The 17,030-nt window shown below is 43.5% G+C and overlaps 1 protein-coding gene across 1 annotated transcript; it reads right to left on the bottom strand.

Annotated features, from left to right (window-relative positions):
- Positions 1-272: 272 nt before the first annotated feature.
- On the bottom strand, positions 273-9,853 carry LOC310796515 (uncharacterized protein). Its single transcript, XM_083658713.1, has 4 exons — positions 9,793-9,853; positions 6,640-6,908; positions 3,540-3,869; positions 273-3,430 (listed from the first exon to the last, which is right to left on the bottom strand). Exons 2-4 carry the CDS (start codon positions 6,899-6,901, stop codon positions 1,713-1,715), a joined length of 2,310 nt encoding a protein of 769 aa, XP_083514839.1. The 5' UTR covers positions 6,902-6,908; positions 9,793-9,853; the 3' UTR covers positions 273-1,712.
- Positions 9,854-17,030: the final 7,177 nt, after the last annotated feature.

Genomic DNA, 17,030 nt, shown 5'->3' with positions numbered 1-17,030 from the left:
ATCGTCAGGTGTATCAGAAAATAAATATTGGCAATCCACATTGGGAGTATTTCTGCTCCAGCACATGTGAAAATTAGCCTGGTAAACCAGCCAGTCACGTGAACTCACACTTCATTTCATTCTACCAGAACCATGTGAGTTCACGTGACCGGCTGGTTTACCAGGCTATGCGAAAATTATAGAGTAAGACAACTCTAACTGGACAAGAAACAATAAACCATCTCTTATAATATATTTAGACTCAAATGTCAAATTCATAGGAGGTACGGTGGTGCAGTGGTAAGCACTATCGCCTCACAGCTCGAAGGTCGTGGGTTCGATTCCCACCTGGGACGAGGTGAACGCTGAAGGAATGCGTGCCCGTCAAATTCATAGTCATGTCTATTAAATGCCTTTAGTGGTTCACAGACAAGCTAAGCATAAGAGCAATAAAATGGTTGTCATCATAAAGCATATTAGCAGCTTTGAGGTGCAATATATCCTGCATCATGACAGCTATGAAAAGATGAGGTCTTGCCAGTGGATCCAAGTTTGCAGAGGGCAGCGAGCCTTTTTGATGTTTCCTACTGACAACACCCTGAGCGAGCTATATCTCAGGAAGTAAAGCTCATAACTCAAACTTTATACTGTACTGTAATATAAAAATAATAGAAACAGCAACTTTGCCACTCAGTTCATGCATAAATGCTCATAATGTACATGGTTCACTATGCTATATCAATGAACATACAATACAAATTTTGTTAGACATAAAATACATTTATTTAGGCCACATAACAGAAAGTGGTCTCCTTCATTCTCCCGTGGTAACAACTATATAAAAAGTCTCACAGGTATTGGCACACCCCATCAATATAGGATGAATCAGTGTGACATCACAACAAAATGCACTTCCGGGTGGCACTGCAGCAGTTAACTAGTATGAGTTGTGCCAAACAAACGTTAATATCTCAAAAACTTAGGGTTAAAGCTGAATTGAGTGTCGAGCTTAAAGTATATGAAGGAGCATTTTTAGAGTTCAAAAGAGTTGAAATTGTAACATTGGAAGAAAAAAAAACATTTCAAATGCTGTATTCATTAATTTGTTTCAGATCTGATTTTCAGACTTTACATTTGTCAATAATTTGGACTAGAACTTTGTAAAACAAAAACTTGTATAACAATATGATTCTACTGAAAGACAATAAATGATAACATTGTATTATTGCCCAGCTTGATATTATGGGTGCATTCGTAAATGTCACTCCCGAGCGCCCAGAGCGCACTCTGGCACAAACTGGACCGTTCGTAAATTGGGAGCGCTGTTGGAATACAGCGTTCGGTTATTCAGACTGAGCACTACACCCTCGGGGTGGCAAAGCGCACTCTCAGCACTCCGTCTGAAGGAGCAGCAGAGTGCCAAGAGCAGATGAACTGCTAAAATGGTCAAACAAACAACACAGAGGAAGAGAAGGCAGGAGAGGAGCTGAGAGCAGATAAGAAAGAGTGAGCTGTTTGTATGTGTAGCAGTTAGATAACTGCTAGCCAGTAGCCAATGTTTCTAAAACTAATGACCCGTTCGCTCTGCGTCTTTGAACAGCCGCAGTCTCATTTTAGTGAAGAGCGTCAGATTGGATTTACGAACTAAGTGACCTGAAACTGATTAAAATGAAAGTGACATGGGGATGTGAGTTTATTGCTCTGTTACTGCTGAACAGTTCAGCTCTGCAGCTTCACCTGCTGCTGCTGCTCTTCTCACCACAACACTTATGCCTTTTGAGATGATGATGCTGGCGAAAACTTCTCCCACAAACACTGCAACTTAACGGCTTCTCGCCTGTGTGGACTCTCATGTGTGTCTTCAAGTGTTCTTTCTGACTAAAACTTTGACCACAGTCTGTGCAACTAAATGGTTTGTCGCCTGTGTGGACTCTCATGTGTGTCTTCAAGTTTTGTTTCTGACTAAAGGTTTGACCACAGTCTGCACAACTAAATGGTTTGTCGCCTGTGTGGACTCTCATGTGTGTCTTTAAGGTTTGTTTCAGACTAAAACTTTGACCACAGTCTGCACAACTAAATGGTTTGTCGCCTGTGTGGACTCTCATGTGTGTCTTTAAGGTTTGTTTCAGACTAAAACTTTGACCACAGTCTGCACAACTAAATGGTTTGTCGCCTGTGTGGACTCTCATGTGTGTCTTTAAGGTTTGTTTCAGACTAAAACTTTGACCACAGTCCGAGCAACTAAATGGTTTGTCGCCTGTGTGGACTCTCATGTGTGTCTTTAAGGTTTGTTTCTGACTAAAACTTTGACCACAGTCCGAGCAACTAAATGGTTTGTCGCCTGTGTGGACTCTCATGTGTTTCTTCAAGTTTGCTTTCAGACGAAAGGTTTGACCACAGTCCGAGCAACTAAATGGTTTGTCGCCTGTGTGGACTCTCATGTGTGTCTTCAAGTTTGCTTTCAGACTAAAGGTTTTACCACAGTCCGAGCAACTAAATGGTTTGTCGCCTGTGTGGACTCTCATGTGTGTCTTCAAGGTTTCTTTCTGACTAAAACTTTGACCACAGTCCGAGCAACTAAATGGTTTGTTGCCTGTGTGGACTCTCATGTGTGCCTTCAAGTGTCCTTCCCGACTAAAACTTTTTGCACAGTCTGAGCAACTGAACTGCTTCTCGCCTGTGTGGACTCTCATGTGTCTCTTCAACTCTATTTCTTTACCAAAACTTTTTTCACAGTCTGAGCAACTAAATCGTTTCTCACCCGTGTGGACTCTCATGTGTGTCTGCAGACCTCCCTTGGTGTCAAATCTTTTACCACACGCTGAGCCACTAAAGACTTCCTTCCCAGTATAAGATCTCTTACGACTTATACGGACTTCAGTGTTTTCAAGTGACTCTAAACCAGACTGAGGTTGCCTAGACTCGTTCCAATCATCACCGTCTTCAGTCTCAGGGTCAGAAGAGTCTGCAGTCTTGCCAGCACTAGTTGCTTGTAAATGACTAGGTGGATCTAAGTTCCTGGCTGGTTCTTCTGATACTCCACAGACCTCTCCATCAGCTTCTGTTTTCATTTGTTCAGTTGAGCTGCTGGCTAGAGGCTCGGCGTCAATGTCCTCATCACTTTGGCTTTTATGAAGCAGTGAGGACTGAGGTTTCTCTTCATCATCTTCACTCTTTACAGGGACAGCAGTGAATGGGGACTTGGTGATATGGGTCTCGTCCAGCCCTTGAAGCTGCTCTCCCTCCTGACTGGTACAGACTTCCTCCTCCTGTTCCTCTTTAATGTGCGGGGGCTCTGGGTTCCCCTGTTCCTCTTTGATGTGTGGGGGCTCTGGGTCCTCCTGTTCCTCTTTAACGTGTGGGGGCTCTGGGTTCTCCTGGTGCAGACTGGGGCTGACCTCCTGCTGCTCAGAGGAAACCTCTTCTTTACTGACATACAGCTTCTTGAGGTCTGGAGGTACAAATGAAATACAGACATATTCACATTAAGGAAAACTAACTCAACATGTTGTCACCATGACTTCATAATGTTAATGGTAAAATTATCGAGGGGTACCAACTTAGGACTTGCACAGTGATAAGAGTGAATGGGAACTCGGTGAGATCAGCCTCCTGCGGCCCTTGAAGCTGCTCTCCCTCCTGACTGGTACCGACTTCCTCCTGTTCCTCTTTAATATGTGGGGGCTCTGGGTCCTCCTGTTCCTCTTTAATATCTGGGGGCTCTGGGTCCTCCTGTTCCTCTTTAATATGTGGGGGCTCTGGGTCCTCCTGTTCCTCTTGAATGTGTGGGGGCTCTGGGTCCTCCTGGTGCAGACTGGAGCTCCAATCCTGCTGCTCAGCGGGAACCTCTTCTTTATAGACCAACAGCTGCTGGACATCTGGAGGTAAGACTGAAATACACACATGCATGCGTGCACACGCACACACACACAAAAAGCTTAATTCATGGTAGGACACTCAACATTTTTGATAACTGTCTCTCGACGGAAATAAACGAGTCGCACGCCATTTTTAATTTATACTTCAGCGACAGGTTTCAGTTGTCTCCACGGTAACAGCGAGACGGCCCCACCCCCAGCAAAAGTGTCCCCTCCTCGGCTTTACTCCGTGGTCATCCGAGGGGCAACAGTTTGTTTTCCTCTGAGTTCAAATCACTGTAAAAGCATCTTGCCCAGCACGGGTCCCCTAAATCACATAAAATAAAATAGCCACGGACCCTCGTATCTGCCCCTCGGATGGCGCCTGTAGGTGGCGCTTCTAAGGGCAGCCGCATGAAGTTGCTCTTTAAATTATTTGACATGTTTTAGCATATTTTTAATGTTTTTAAAGTGAACTCTGTGCAATATTCAGATCAACAGAACCCTGTTCAACCACCAAGGAACATCGCCCTATCAGCATTTAAGGATGCAGAACGTTTGCTGAGATCTTTAATCCGCCATCCGAAAAAACATCATCACGCACAGAAAGTCTTTCACACTGGTCCGATGCGTTTTATTATTATGTTCGTTGTTCTATTCGCAATACGAAGCAAATAGTCCTCTCCTGTATCCACGTTACAACGTGACTGACAGATAGCAGCAGCAGCTGATCTGCAGCAGGCAGCGGTGATGTGGACTGCAGCTGGTCGGGGAATGTAACCTGGACACAGAGCTCGATCGTAGGCCTACCTTCACTTCGCCAAGCCGGCTGTGTTGCGCTGTGGCCGGGGAGAGAGAGGGGCCGGTGAGGTGAAGCGAGCCGCTCAGACTGGAGTGGATTCCAGCCGAGCGGGACTCTGCAACGTACCCTGCCCCTCCGCGGCTTATTTTCAACTTGCATGTGTGACAAACTGTAAAATGTCCACAATGAGGAGGACATACATGCTGGCGTGTGTTTCCTTTTGGCTGCTTGGGGTGCGCGCACGTCACGTGAATGCGTGCATCGTGCAGCTGCAGGTAATTGACCAAACAAAAAAAGGGGAAAGCCGACCGGCGCGCAGAATTTGGACTGACCGGCGCCGGTCACCGGTCGAGGCCGATCAGCTGAAAATCGGCCATTTCCAGTCACGTGCCGATCGATCGGTGCATCCCTAGATTTTATCCATTGTAAATATTCTCGTATTTCAGTTACATAAACTGCCAAGAGAATATTCAATAAAGAAAACTTGAACTTGAAATATCCCCGCATCGGGTTTGACAGACAACGGCTCGCCTCACTCTTTTCAGAGAATCGTTCCACTCCTCCAGACCTCCGGCCACACGGGGAGCCCTCTCTGTTTCCGTGGGGAGGTTGGCTGCCACATCGCCACACTAACGGAACTCTCTCTCTAGCCAGTCACAGTGCACAACAAAATATGACGGTGACCGCGACATATCATTCTCGAGACACTTTTTTCTGTCTCTTCTGACGTCATATCTGTCATTCAAGAGAGAGTTTCAAAAGTGTCGAGAGAGGCAGCATCAATTGGGCTTAAAATGATGCACAACCAAGACCTAAACTACCACCTGCATGCTGACAATACTCAAATACATCCATAGCACACCTGATATTGCAGCTGCAACAGCAAAATTCAACTGTCTGCAGCATATCAAATCCTGGATTCAGAGCAGCTTTTTGAAACTAAACGCAGACAAAACAAGAAATAATCCTTATCGGCTCCAAGTCCACATACAGACACGTCACAGAGCACTAAATGATGATGTCATCAGTGAGTGATGTCATCAGTGATCAAGTCCCACCAGATGATGTCATCATTGTTCGAGTGACTTTGCATCATCATTAGGTAATTAGGGCAATCATTAGCTAATTAGGGCAATTAATCGGCCCACCTAATATAGAAGAGACAGTGTTGGCTTGAGAGACTAACAGGAAGTGCAAATACAATCGGAACCGATTGTATTTGCACTTCCTGTGGCAGAGCTTATCTCTGCAGCCTGCTTCCAGTGAGTCACACTAGCTTTGACCAGAGAGACGATATCTGGTTTGAGCAGGTAAAACAGCCTGCGTTTTGAACAGGAAGTCGTAACACAAACTGGTCCTGTGGAGGGTCCCCCTCCTGAAAATACATTAAAAACAAACAGGTAAACTACTGGACAGACCCTCCACAGGACGATACATTGATTGACACTAACTTATACATCGGGAACTAGGTTTTGTCAGTAAAGTTTTTGAATGTCTGAAAAATTCACAGTGGCCATTTTGTGTGGAAAAGGCATGGGTAAACACAGGTGCAAGCAAAACACTAATGAGGGTTTCCAACTTCCATGATTGGAAGAAATTTCACAGAAATACGAGGGATCAGCCGAGCAGCATTTTGCTAAACAAACCCCGTCACTGGGTGGCAACGGCAATGGAACCCTATGGAGCGTGAGTTTGAGCGTCTGACTCTAGCCGGCTGACCGTGTTTACAATTTAAAAACTGCGACAGTTCACACAACTTTAACATGACATGCATATATTATACATCAAACTCTTGAGCTAATTCTGCTCTCACTCAGAATGTCAAAATATAAGCAATGTGATGTATAGTTTTTGAGATATTAACGTTTGTTTGGCACAACTCATAGTAGTTAACTGCCGCGGGGCTACGCATTTTGGGGTGGCAAGTGACGTCACGCTGATTCGTCTTATATCACACAATGTGTATGAGTAATGTTAAAATAACATTCATGTTTCACCAACCTGCTCTGTGTAAGGGCACTTTAGGATTTAAAAGAGCATCCAGCAGCTTTCGTTGTCGGTCGTTCTCCTTTTTTAAAGCAGAAGCTTCCTCCTCGTACTCTGCTATTGTTCTTTCAATCAGCCCAGATATCTCTTCAGCAGCTGCAGTTAGTCGCTGCTTCACTGCTGCTCTCAGCTTCTGGACTTTAGACATGTTCACACAAGTGACAGGAAGTGAGTCCATAAGATCCAGCTTCTTCTTCTTCTTCTTCCTCGTCTCCATCTTTAGCCTATGAAACATACAAGTGCAGTTTAGTTTGCAGGTGTTTCTCCCCTTTGTCAGTTTACACAGGGCTCCAGACTCACTTTTTCAAATGGTGGCACAATCAAAAACATTTGGTGGCGCAACCTTCTGCTGTGGAATATCGCACATTTAAGATACTATTTTGCTACGAACTGCAGTGGCCTATATTTGTATATTTGTTGCTACAAAGTACATGAACATGCTTTGAAAGCAGAAATACGATGCCACCTTCATTTCAAAATAAAGTTATAGTTTTTCGTTCATACATAAGAACAAGTCAATGTGTAAACAGTATACAGCAGGCGTCTTCAAAGTCTGAGCCTGTAGGCCTCCCCTCAGACAAAGCTAGGACCCCTCCCACACACACACACACACACACACACACACACACACACACGCACTGACGCACACACGCTCTTAGTTTCAATTCCTGGATGCCTATGGAATCATGATTATGTTATTTTATAAAACGGCTCTCTCAAATCAAGCAATCTGATTGGTTCACAGCCATTGTGTAAATCCAATAACCGAGTCCAATAACCCATGGCCATGGGTTATTGGACTCGGTTATTGGTTGCCATGGCAACTCTCTTACTAAAAGCCTTTGGTTTAAAAAAAAACAAATGGCGGAGACAGCTGTCAGATCCTTGTGAATCGATCTTCGCTTATAACTTTACTAATACTTCGCAGAAAATGATGTTTTGTACAAGAATAGACGCGGGCTAATGTCTTAACCCCTCTCTCGCGCGCCCTCACTCTTAACCCCGCATTTCTAAATAAGACGTAACGTTACTTGGTGTCGGCATACGGCTCTGGTGTCGGGCTTTGCAAAACGCTCTCAGCTTCTCAGCAAGCGCCAGGATTGGCCAATGTCGACTTCAGTCTCCAGAACGATCCAATCAAATCACCCGCACGTCTATCTTCTTGCTAGAGGTCCCGCCTTACAGTAGTGTTTCAACTGACTCTATCAGAATACAATGCCAGTCGGACTTATAGTATTATTATTATTATATTATTATACTTGGAAACCGTTTTATAAAAGCAATATAGCACTCGAGCTGCGTGGTGTTGTGGAATATATCCCGCTGATAAGCTGTTATCCCACTCGGCCGATAACAGCTTATCAGCGGGATATATTCTCCACAACACACTTGCTCTTGTGCTATATTGCTTAATTATCGGATAGACACTCAATAATGGAGGCAAAATATTGCTGTTTGGCATACTGTACATACAGTATTTTCTAGACACTTTGTCCTGCGTGAGGGCTGCCTCTGAGTAATCATAGAACCCAATCACTGAAATCTTGTGGAACATCTGTCATGTTTGTTGGAAAGTGCCTGCATTGCTGCCAAGATGCCAGAGCTGATGTTACTCACGTTACTGCCACCATCGGATAACTGAGAAAAATCAGGTGAGTGGCAATAGACCCTTCTCACGGGGGCCATTTTGTGTCGAAAAGGAAGGGTAAACACAGGTGCAAGCAAAACACTAATGAGGGTTTCAAACTTCCATGATTGGAATTTGGAAACCCTCATTAGTGTGTTGCTTGCACCTGTGTTTATTCTGCCTTTTCGACACAAAATGGCCCCCGTGAAAAGGGTTATAATCTGATTTCCGCGTTTACATGCACTCATGTGAGTACATAAACTCACCTCAAGTGTGTGAATGGACATTTACTGCAAATTATGAATAAAACTGATGATTCAGCAGAAAGCTGTGTATCGTTTTTTTCCATAAACTGATAACGGCCTTTATAAAGGATATCGGTTTGCTGTTTACATGACACATGTAATCAGGCAACTCTAGAAATCCGATAATAATCGGTTTATGTGCAATAATGTAGGCATGCTGCTAGCTATAACCGATTCAAGCTATTTCTTATTTCCACTGAGAAACTGTGCCCCTCGTCGGTACTACTATTACAAGGCCACTTTGTCACTTGTATGCTCACTTTTATCAGCTGAAACTACAAATATTCAGGACAAGTTGTCATACCACAAAACCCCGAGTTTGACTGATGGAGAGGTCCGCACCTGCGCAGCGCACCACGGTGAGGTGCAGAACAAGACAATATTTAGACTTACTTGACTCACCGTGCAGCAAAAATGTGGCTACCGCGGAGCTATAGCTAACCTTCTGTGACTGTGTGTGAACTGAACTTATCGTGCATTCCTTTATAACTGGGGACTGGTAATCTTACGACTTCAAAGGTCATGAGTTGGGCGGTGACATCATCAGAGCTGGTATTTCCCATTCCAAACTCGTAGGAGTCTCAGCAGCCCCAACCTCAAAAATCGAAGATGGCTGCGCCGCGCAACAACAGTAGTAGTAATCATAGTAATGTTGTTTAGCACTTCTGTTTTGTTTGTGTCTCATTAAATCAGCTGTACACACAGCACTGCCTAACATCTATCTGTGTGGACATGAGGCTGCAGTGTTTGTATGCGCAAAATGCCGCGAAATGCCATGTTGTCAATTGTTATTGCTAACAATGGCTAGCCTGGCTAGCGACTGGATCTGACCAATGAACAGTGAACTTCCCAGCTCAAGTTTTCTGCAAATGGAACGCTAACAAAACGGATGTGATGTCATTTAGCCTCCACATCCCAGTTATTTTGCGATAAAGGAACGCACGATCAGATAACCATTGTTTCGACTGACATGCGCGTAAAGTAACGATAAGTGAGCCCCACTGTGGGCCGATAACGTTAGCTAGCTATGCTAACTGAACAACGTTTTGTATGAGATGAAAGGAGACCAATCAAATGTGAACAGCCATTCAGATAGTTCGCCACAGTCGACTCTTCTGCCGGTTAATCCATGTTGTACTCTGTATGTGATATGTAGGATATGTGCTAAAGACTCACGGCTTGTTGTCGGACGAGATGTTGCATTTGGTTCGGAACAGCTCGTTGTTACGCCGGTCTAAGCTAGTCTCACGTGGTCAGACTCTGGCTGCCTGCGACCAAAGATGATGCGAGACGTCTGAGCCACGCCCACGCAGGATGCTCACAGCTCAACCATGTCATGTGACAGCCAATTGCCAAAAAGGGAGCAGCACCTTACTAACCTCGCGTCACCAGGCTCTTCTCGGCGAGAAAGAGCCTGGCTCCCGCCCACAATTGATTTTGTCACCCTACTGGTTCCGGCCTAGAGCCCGCCCTAGACCGGATGGCAGCGTTTCTAGCTCGTCAACTTTCACGTTAACTTGACAATTTGACCCAAGTATCAGAACGGCAAACAACAAAACAAAAGATGGACGTACCGAAGTTCTTTTAGAAACATTGCGGATTCACAATCTCACATCTTTTAAGCCAATACAGAAGCTTTGCATCAGACAATTAATCGAGGGAAGAGACATCAAGCTAACAGCAACACAGATGTTTTTTGGCGCACTGCCTTCCGGTGTTCATTCTGGTTCCGTGGTTTACGCCCCATGACAAAAAGCGGGGTGGAAGGTGCCCAGACTAGCACCTTACACACCTGAATTACAATTCGGTAGATATGCTGAAAAATCTTGTTTACATTGCAGTGGTTCTCAAAGTGGAGTCCGGGGACCCCCCCCCCAGGTGTCCTTGAGGAGGGAGGGGAGAGCAGGGGGTCCCCAGGAGGAAAAAGTGTAGTAATTTATTTTCACTATAATTCTATTCGAACCACAAGTTACACAATGACAGAATTCATGACCTTTTGGGGAGCCTTGGCTTGTACTGCTTTGCATATTGTACATCATACTTGTGACCATGTTCAAAGAGAATAGATAGGTTATTGATATATTATATATTGAAAATTCCACAAAGCATATGTTTGGGTATCCTACATGGTGGTACAATGTGTTGTCACCAGGAGTTGCAATCTGATGTGGTAGATCTTCTCATTACTCAGTGTTACTGATGTGGGCAGTAACACACACACACACACACACACACACACACACACACACACACACACACACACACACACACACACACACACACACACACACACACACACATACACACACACACACACACACACACACACACACACACACACACACAGTACCTGTGTGTAAGTGTAACACACACAGCAGTAACACACACAGATACACAGGTCACTCAGTTTATTAATCATATGTTTATGTTTGATTATGTAAATCCATGTTAATCGGCACCAACCAAATCAATGCACTTAAATTATGACGGAATGTCTGATTTGCCAAAATCATCTTTAGCTCTAAAATGTTTGCCATATTGTTCGCACGCCCTCCCAGGTTCCTGCTCAATCCAGTGGCAGTCTCAGAGGATCACATGGTCCAGTTCGGCTTCCTGGGCATTCTCATGCCCGTGGCCATCCGCACCAAGAAGCCCCTGGACCTACATCTGGCACCTTGGGTGTGGAAGCAGCTGTGCTCCATCCCTGACCTCGAGGAGGTGGACCTGCTCACCTACCCGTCCCTACAGAGCATCCTTCACCTGGAAAACAGCGGCATCACAGAGGATGCCCGGATGAAATTGTACAACTGTGGAAAAGGAGATATTATGAGCTTTTAAACTGTGTAAAAAGCAACCTGTATATTGTAGATAATGTAGATTATAATGATGATGTTGTTGTCACCCCTGACGAAATCCGCAAGTTAATACTGAAGCTTAAAGATGGTAAGGCCTGTGGTCTTGATGGTATTACTGCAGAATATTTAAAATTTGCAAGTGGGAAACTGTGCCCTCTGTTGGCCATGTGTTACACTGGGCTGTTTGTACATGGGGTGCTACCAGAATCAATGCTCTCTGGTGTCCTGGTGCCTGTGGTTAAGGACAAAGTAGGGAAGCTGAACAGCTCAGACAATTATCGGCCAATAGCCATAGCAAGTGTCATGTCCAAGGTCATGGAGTCAGTTATTCTGTGTAGACTTGAGAGGTTTATTCAGTCTGCTGACAATCAATTTGGTTTCAAACGAAAACTTGGAACTGACCTATGTATTTTTGCTCTCAAAGAAATTTTAGATAAATTTAATAGGCACAATTCTACTATGTTTATGTGTTTTATTGATGCTTCTAAAGCTTTCGATCATGTTAATCATGAGAAATTGTTTTCTAAATTGTCTAAAAGTGGGGTTCCCAGTTTTTTAGTACGCATTTTAGTATACTGGTATGCCCGACAGACAATGAGAGTAAAATGGGGGAGTGTGACATCGGCTCCCTTTCATGTGTCCAATTCCGTCCGCCAGGGGGGAATATTGTCACCAATTTTGTTTAATTTATATATGAATGATTTGTCTTTGCTGTTAAATACATCAGGTACGGGCTGTAGGGTGGGTGACTTGGTTATTAATCATCTTATGTATGCTGATGACCTGGTCGTCTTTAGCCCTTCTAGTGCTGGTCTCCAACAGCTCTTGAAAATTTGCACACAGTACGGGGCTGTCTCAGATATTATCTATAACGCCAAAAAGAGCAAGCTCATGATTATTAGAAGTAGAGAAGACAAGCGGGCAATTTTCCCTGACTTCTACCTGTCTGGCACTTTGCTCAGCACGTGTGATGAGATTACATATCTGGGCCATGTTATCTCAGACGACCTCTCTGATGATAAGGACATCCTAAGGCAGCGACGGAAGCTGTATGCCCAAGCAAATATACTGTGTCGCAAGTTCTCAATGTGCTCTATCTCTGTGAAGATCTCACTTTTTAAAGCATACTGTACACCCCTGTATACGGCTCACCTGTGGTGTCGTTATAGACAAAACAGCATGAGAAAACTTACTGTGGCTTATAATGACTGCATGAGGCTGCTACTAAAAGTTCAGAGGAGCTCTAGTGCAAGCATTATGTTTGTCAGTATCGGGGTACCGACTTGCTCTGCCGTTCTCAGAAATTTAATGTATAGATTTATGTGCAGGGCATCTGAATCTGTAAATGACATCATTGCTGTACTGACCAATCATGAACGCAGCTCGGGCAAGTTCTTTTCCAGACTGTGGAACCACTGGCGAAAATGTCTGTATACTAGACCCTGAGTATCTTGGTATCCTGTGTGCTGTTATCAACACTTACTATTTATTGTACTGCCTTTTTATTGTTTTTCTTTTTATTATATTATGGATCTCCCTGGGTCTGAAATAAAGTTTGAATTGAATTGATCATTTCCCTGTGGTGAGATACTGTGTGAACTGGATTATTGCAGAGTTCTTTAGTTTTGTTGTACATTTTCATACTAAGATGAAAGGTATTTTAACTATCTACTGTATTTCATTGTGTGTTCCTCACCCTCTCTCTTCCTTTCATGTCTACTCTCTCCCCCTTTCCCCCCACTTTATCGGTTTCCCTCTTAAGATGATCCCACTGGACTCGTTTGTGGCCAACAGCACCGATGGAAAGCTGGTGCCGGTGGTTCCTGGAGGTGAAAACATCTCCCTGACCTTTGCCAACTGGACTGAATACGTGGAGAGGGCTCTGCAATACAGACTGCATGAGATGGACTCACAGGTTTCAAGGATTAATTGCTAAGGAGCATGGAATAATTGTGTGTATTTATCAGGCCTGCCAACCTGCAGGCATGTTGCATAGTGTCCCATAGTGAGATATCTCTCAGGCCTATAATCAGAGACCTGGGTTTCCTTTGTATATGTATATATATATATATATATATATGTATATATATATATATATATATATATATATATATATATATATATATATACAATAGTAGTTACTAGTAGTTGCATTAGTAGTTACTGGGAAAGTAAGTTACAGCACCACACTGTATCAGAGTCACAATATTCTTGTCTGTATCTTTCAGCACAGTGAAATTCTCACATCATGCCCATGCAGGGGAAATGCTTCTGCAATTGTGGGTGTCAGCTTGTCGCAGCCAAAAATGAGCATTTCTGCTGCAGCAAGCATAAAACCATATAGCAAAACATCAAAACAAACAATATACCACAGAAACACAGTTTACATAGACAAGTATCCAACATACTTTAACCCCCCCAAGACGTCAGCATTCCATGCAAATCAGCCATGAGCAGTTTGAGCTTCAGTTTGTGTGTTCTTTTTTTCTTGGCAAACGTTTATACAAAATTATTTTTTCATCTTCCTTTTTTCCAAACTTGTCAGAATCAGAAAGACATCTACAGTAATGCAACGTTGTTTGTAGTTGAAACAAAAACATAAATACTGTAGGCTACATGAATGGAAATGTTTGATCATTAATATCTACTTTTAGAAATTATATAGGCTGAAATCAAATCACTGTGCATAATTGTGAAAGTGTCTTTATTGACAGATGATTTACCCTTTGTCACCACCTGGTGAGTAAATATATGTGTAACTAAAACCATTAAAATTGACAACAGGTCTGCAACTTTTTTTCCCCATGTATCTACTTGGCTGGTTGGGAACCCCTGTGTTACATAACTGGACAGTCATGTCATTCAGGGTACAGCTCAAAAAACACGTTTTGGTATCACTAACCAAATCAATATTGAAATTGATCGAATCCGAATCGAATCAAATCGAAATTAATCGATTTGCAACCTTGTGAATCGGAATCGAATCGATTCTAGAAATTTGAACCAATACCCAGCTCTATTCACTATGCTATATCAATGAACATACAATACAAAATGTGTTAGACATAAAATACATTTATTTAGGCCACATAACAGAAAGTGGTCTCCTTCATTCTCCCGTGGTAACAACTATATAAAAAGTCTCACAGGTATTGGCACACCCCATCAATATAGGATGAATCAGCGTGACATCACAACAAAATGCACTTCCGGGTGGCACTGCAGCAGTTAACTAGTATGAGTTGTGCCAAACAAACGTTACTATCTCAAAAACTTAGGGTTAAAGCTGAATTGAGTGTCAAGCTTAAAGTATGTGAAGGAGCATTTAGAGTTCAAAAGAGTTGAAATTGTAACATTGGAAGAAAAAAAAACATTTCAAATGCTGTATTCATTAATTTGTTTCAGATCTGATTTTCAGACTTTACATTTGTCATTAATTTGGACTAGAACTTTGTAAAACAAAAACTCGTATAACAATATGATTCTACTGAAAGACAATAAATGATAACATTGTATTATTGCCCAGCTTGATATTATGGGTGCATTCGTAAATGTCACTCCCGAGCGCCCAGAGCGCACTCTGGCACAAACTGGACCGTTCGTAAATTGGGAGCGCTGTTGGAATACAGCGTTCGGTTATTCAGACTGAGCACTACACCCTCGGGGTGGCAAAGCGCACTCTCAGCACTCCGTCTGAAGGAGCAGCAGAGTGCCAAGAGCAGATGAACTGCTAAAATGGTAAAACAAACAACACAGAGGAAGAGAAGGCAGGAGAGGAGCTGAGAAAAGATAAGAAAGAGTGAGCTGTTTGTATGTGTAGCAGTTAGATAACTGCTAGGCAGTAGCCAATGTTTCTAAAACTCGCTCTGCGTCTTTGAACAGCCGCAGTCTCATTTTAGTGAAGAGCGTCAGATTGGATTTACGAACAGTGACCTGAAACTGATTAAAATTAAAGTGACATGGGGATGTGAGTTTATTGCTCTGTTACTGCTGAACAGTTCAGCTCTGCAGCTTCACCTGCTGCTGCTGCTCTTCTCACCACAACACTTATGCCTTTTGAGATGATGATGCAGGCGAAAACTTCTCCCACAAACACTGCAACTTAACGGCTTCTCGCCTGTGTGGACTCTCATGTGTCTCTTCAAGGTTTCTTTCAGACTAAAACTTTGACCACAGTCTGCGCAACTAAATGGTTTGTTGCCTGTGTGGACTCTCATGTGTGTCTTCAAGTTTGCTTTCAGACTAAAGGTTTGACCACAGTCTGCGCAACTAAATGGTTTGTTGCCTGTGTGGACTCTCATGTGTGTCTTCAAGTTTGCTTTCTGACTAAAACTTTGACCACAGTCCGAGCAACTAAATGGTTTCTCGCCTGTGTGGACTCTCATGTGTGTCTTCAAGTCTCCTTTCTGACTAAAACTTTGACCACAGTCTGCGCAACTAAATGGTTTGTTGCCTGTGTGGACTCTCATGTGTGTCTTCAAGTTTGCTTTCAGACTAAAGGTTTTACCACAGTCTGCGCAACTAAATGGTTTGTTGCCTGTGTGGACTCTCATGTGTGTCTTCAAGTTTGCTTTCTGACTAAAACTTTGACCACAGTCCGAGCAACTAAATGGTTTCTCGCCTGTGTGGACTCTCATGTGTGTCTTCAAGTCTCCATTCTGACTAAAACTTTGACCACAGTCTGCGCAACTAAATGGTTTGTCACGTGTGTGGACTCTCATGTGTGTCTTCAAGTTTACTTTCCGACTAAAGGTTTTACCACAGTCCGAGCAACTAAATGGTTTGTCGCCTGTGTGGACTCTCATGTGTGTCTTCAAGTGTTCTTTCAGACTAAAGGTTTTACCACAGACCGAGCAACTAAATGGTTTGTCGCCTGTGTGGACTCTCATGTGTGTCTTCAAGTGTTCTTTCTGACTAAAACTTTGACCACAGTCCGAGCAACTAAATGGTTTGTCGCCTGTGTGGACTCTCATGTGTTTCTTCAAGTTTACTTTCAGACTAAAGGTTTTACCACAGTCCGAGCAACTAAATGGTTTGTCGCCTGTGTGGACTCTCATGTGTTTCTTCAAGTTTGATTTCAGACTAAAACTTTTCGCACAGTCTGAGCAACTAAATCGTTTCTCACCCGTGTGGACTCTCATGTGTGTCTGCAGACCTCCCTTGGTGTCAAATCTTTTACCACACGCTGAGCCACTAAAGACTTCCTTCCCAGTATAAGATCTCTTACGACTTATACGAACTTCATTGTTTTCAAGTGACTCTAAACCAGACTGAGGTTGCCCAGACTCCTTCCAATCATCACCGTCTTTAGTCTCAGGGTCAGAAGAGTCTGCAGTCTTGCCAGCACTAGTTGCTTGTAGATGACTAGGTGGAGCTAAGTTCCTGGCTGGTTCTTCTGATACTCCACAGACCTCTCCATCAGCTTCTGTTTTAATTTGTTCAGTTGAGCTGGCTAGAGGCTCGGCGTCAATGTCCTCATCACTTTGGCTTTTATGAAGCAGTGAGGACTGAGGTTTCTCTTCATCATCTTCACTCTTTACAGGGACAGCAGTGAATGGG

Source organism: Poromitra crassiceps (assembly GCF_964638095.1).
Source record: "Poromitra crassiceps genome assembly, chromosome: 22".
Taxonomy (NCBI): domain Eukaryota; kingdom Metazoa; phylum Chordata; class Actinopteri; order Beryciformes; family Melamphaidae; genus Poromitra; species Poromitra crassiceps.
Note: the sequence above shows the minus strand (reverse complement) of the source record. Positions and strands in the feature narration are given on the sequence as shown.

Bases quoted from the DNA above. Each gene is read 5' to 3' on its own strand.
- LOC310796515 (XM_083658713.1), bottom strand. From the start codon at position 6,901: ATGGAGACGAGGAAGAAGAAGAAGAAGAAGCTGGATCTTATGGACTCA. The intron at 3,870-6,639 runs GTTGGTGAAACA...TGTGTATTTCAG, and splicing joins AGTGCCCTTACACAGAGCAG to TCTTACCTCCAGATGTCCAG. The intron at 3,431-3,539 runs GTTGGTACCCCT...TTGTACCTCCAG, and splicing joins TATCACTGTGCAAGTCCTAA to ACCTCAAGAAGCTGTATGTC.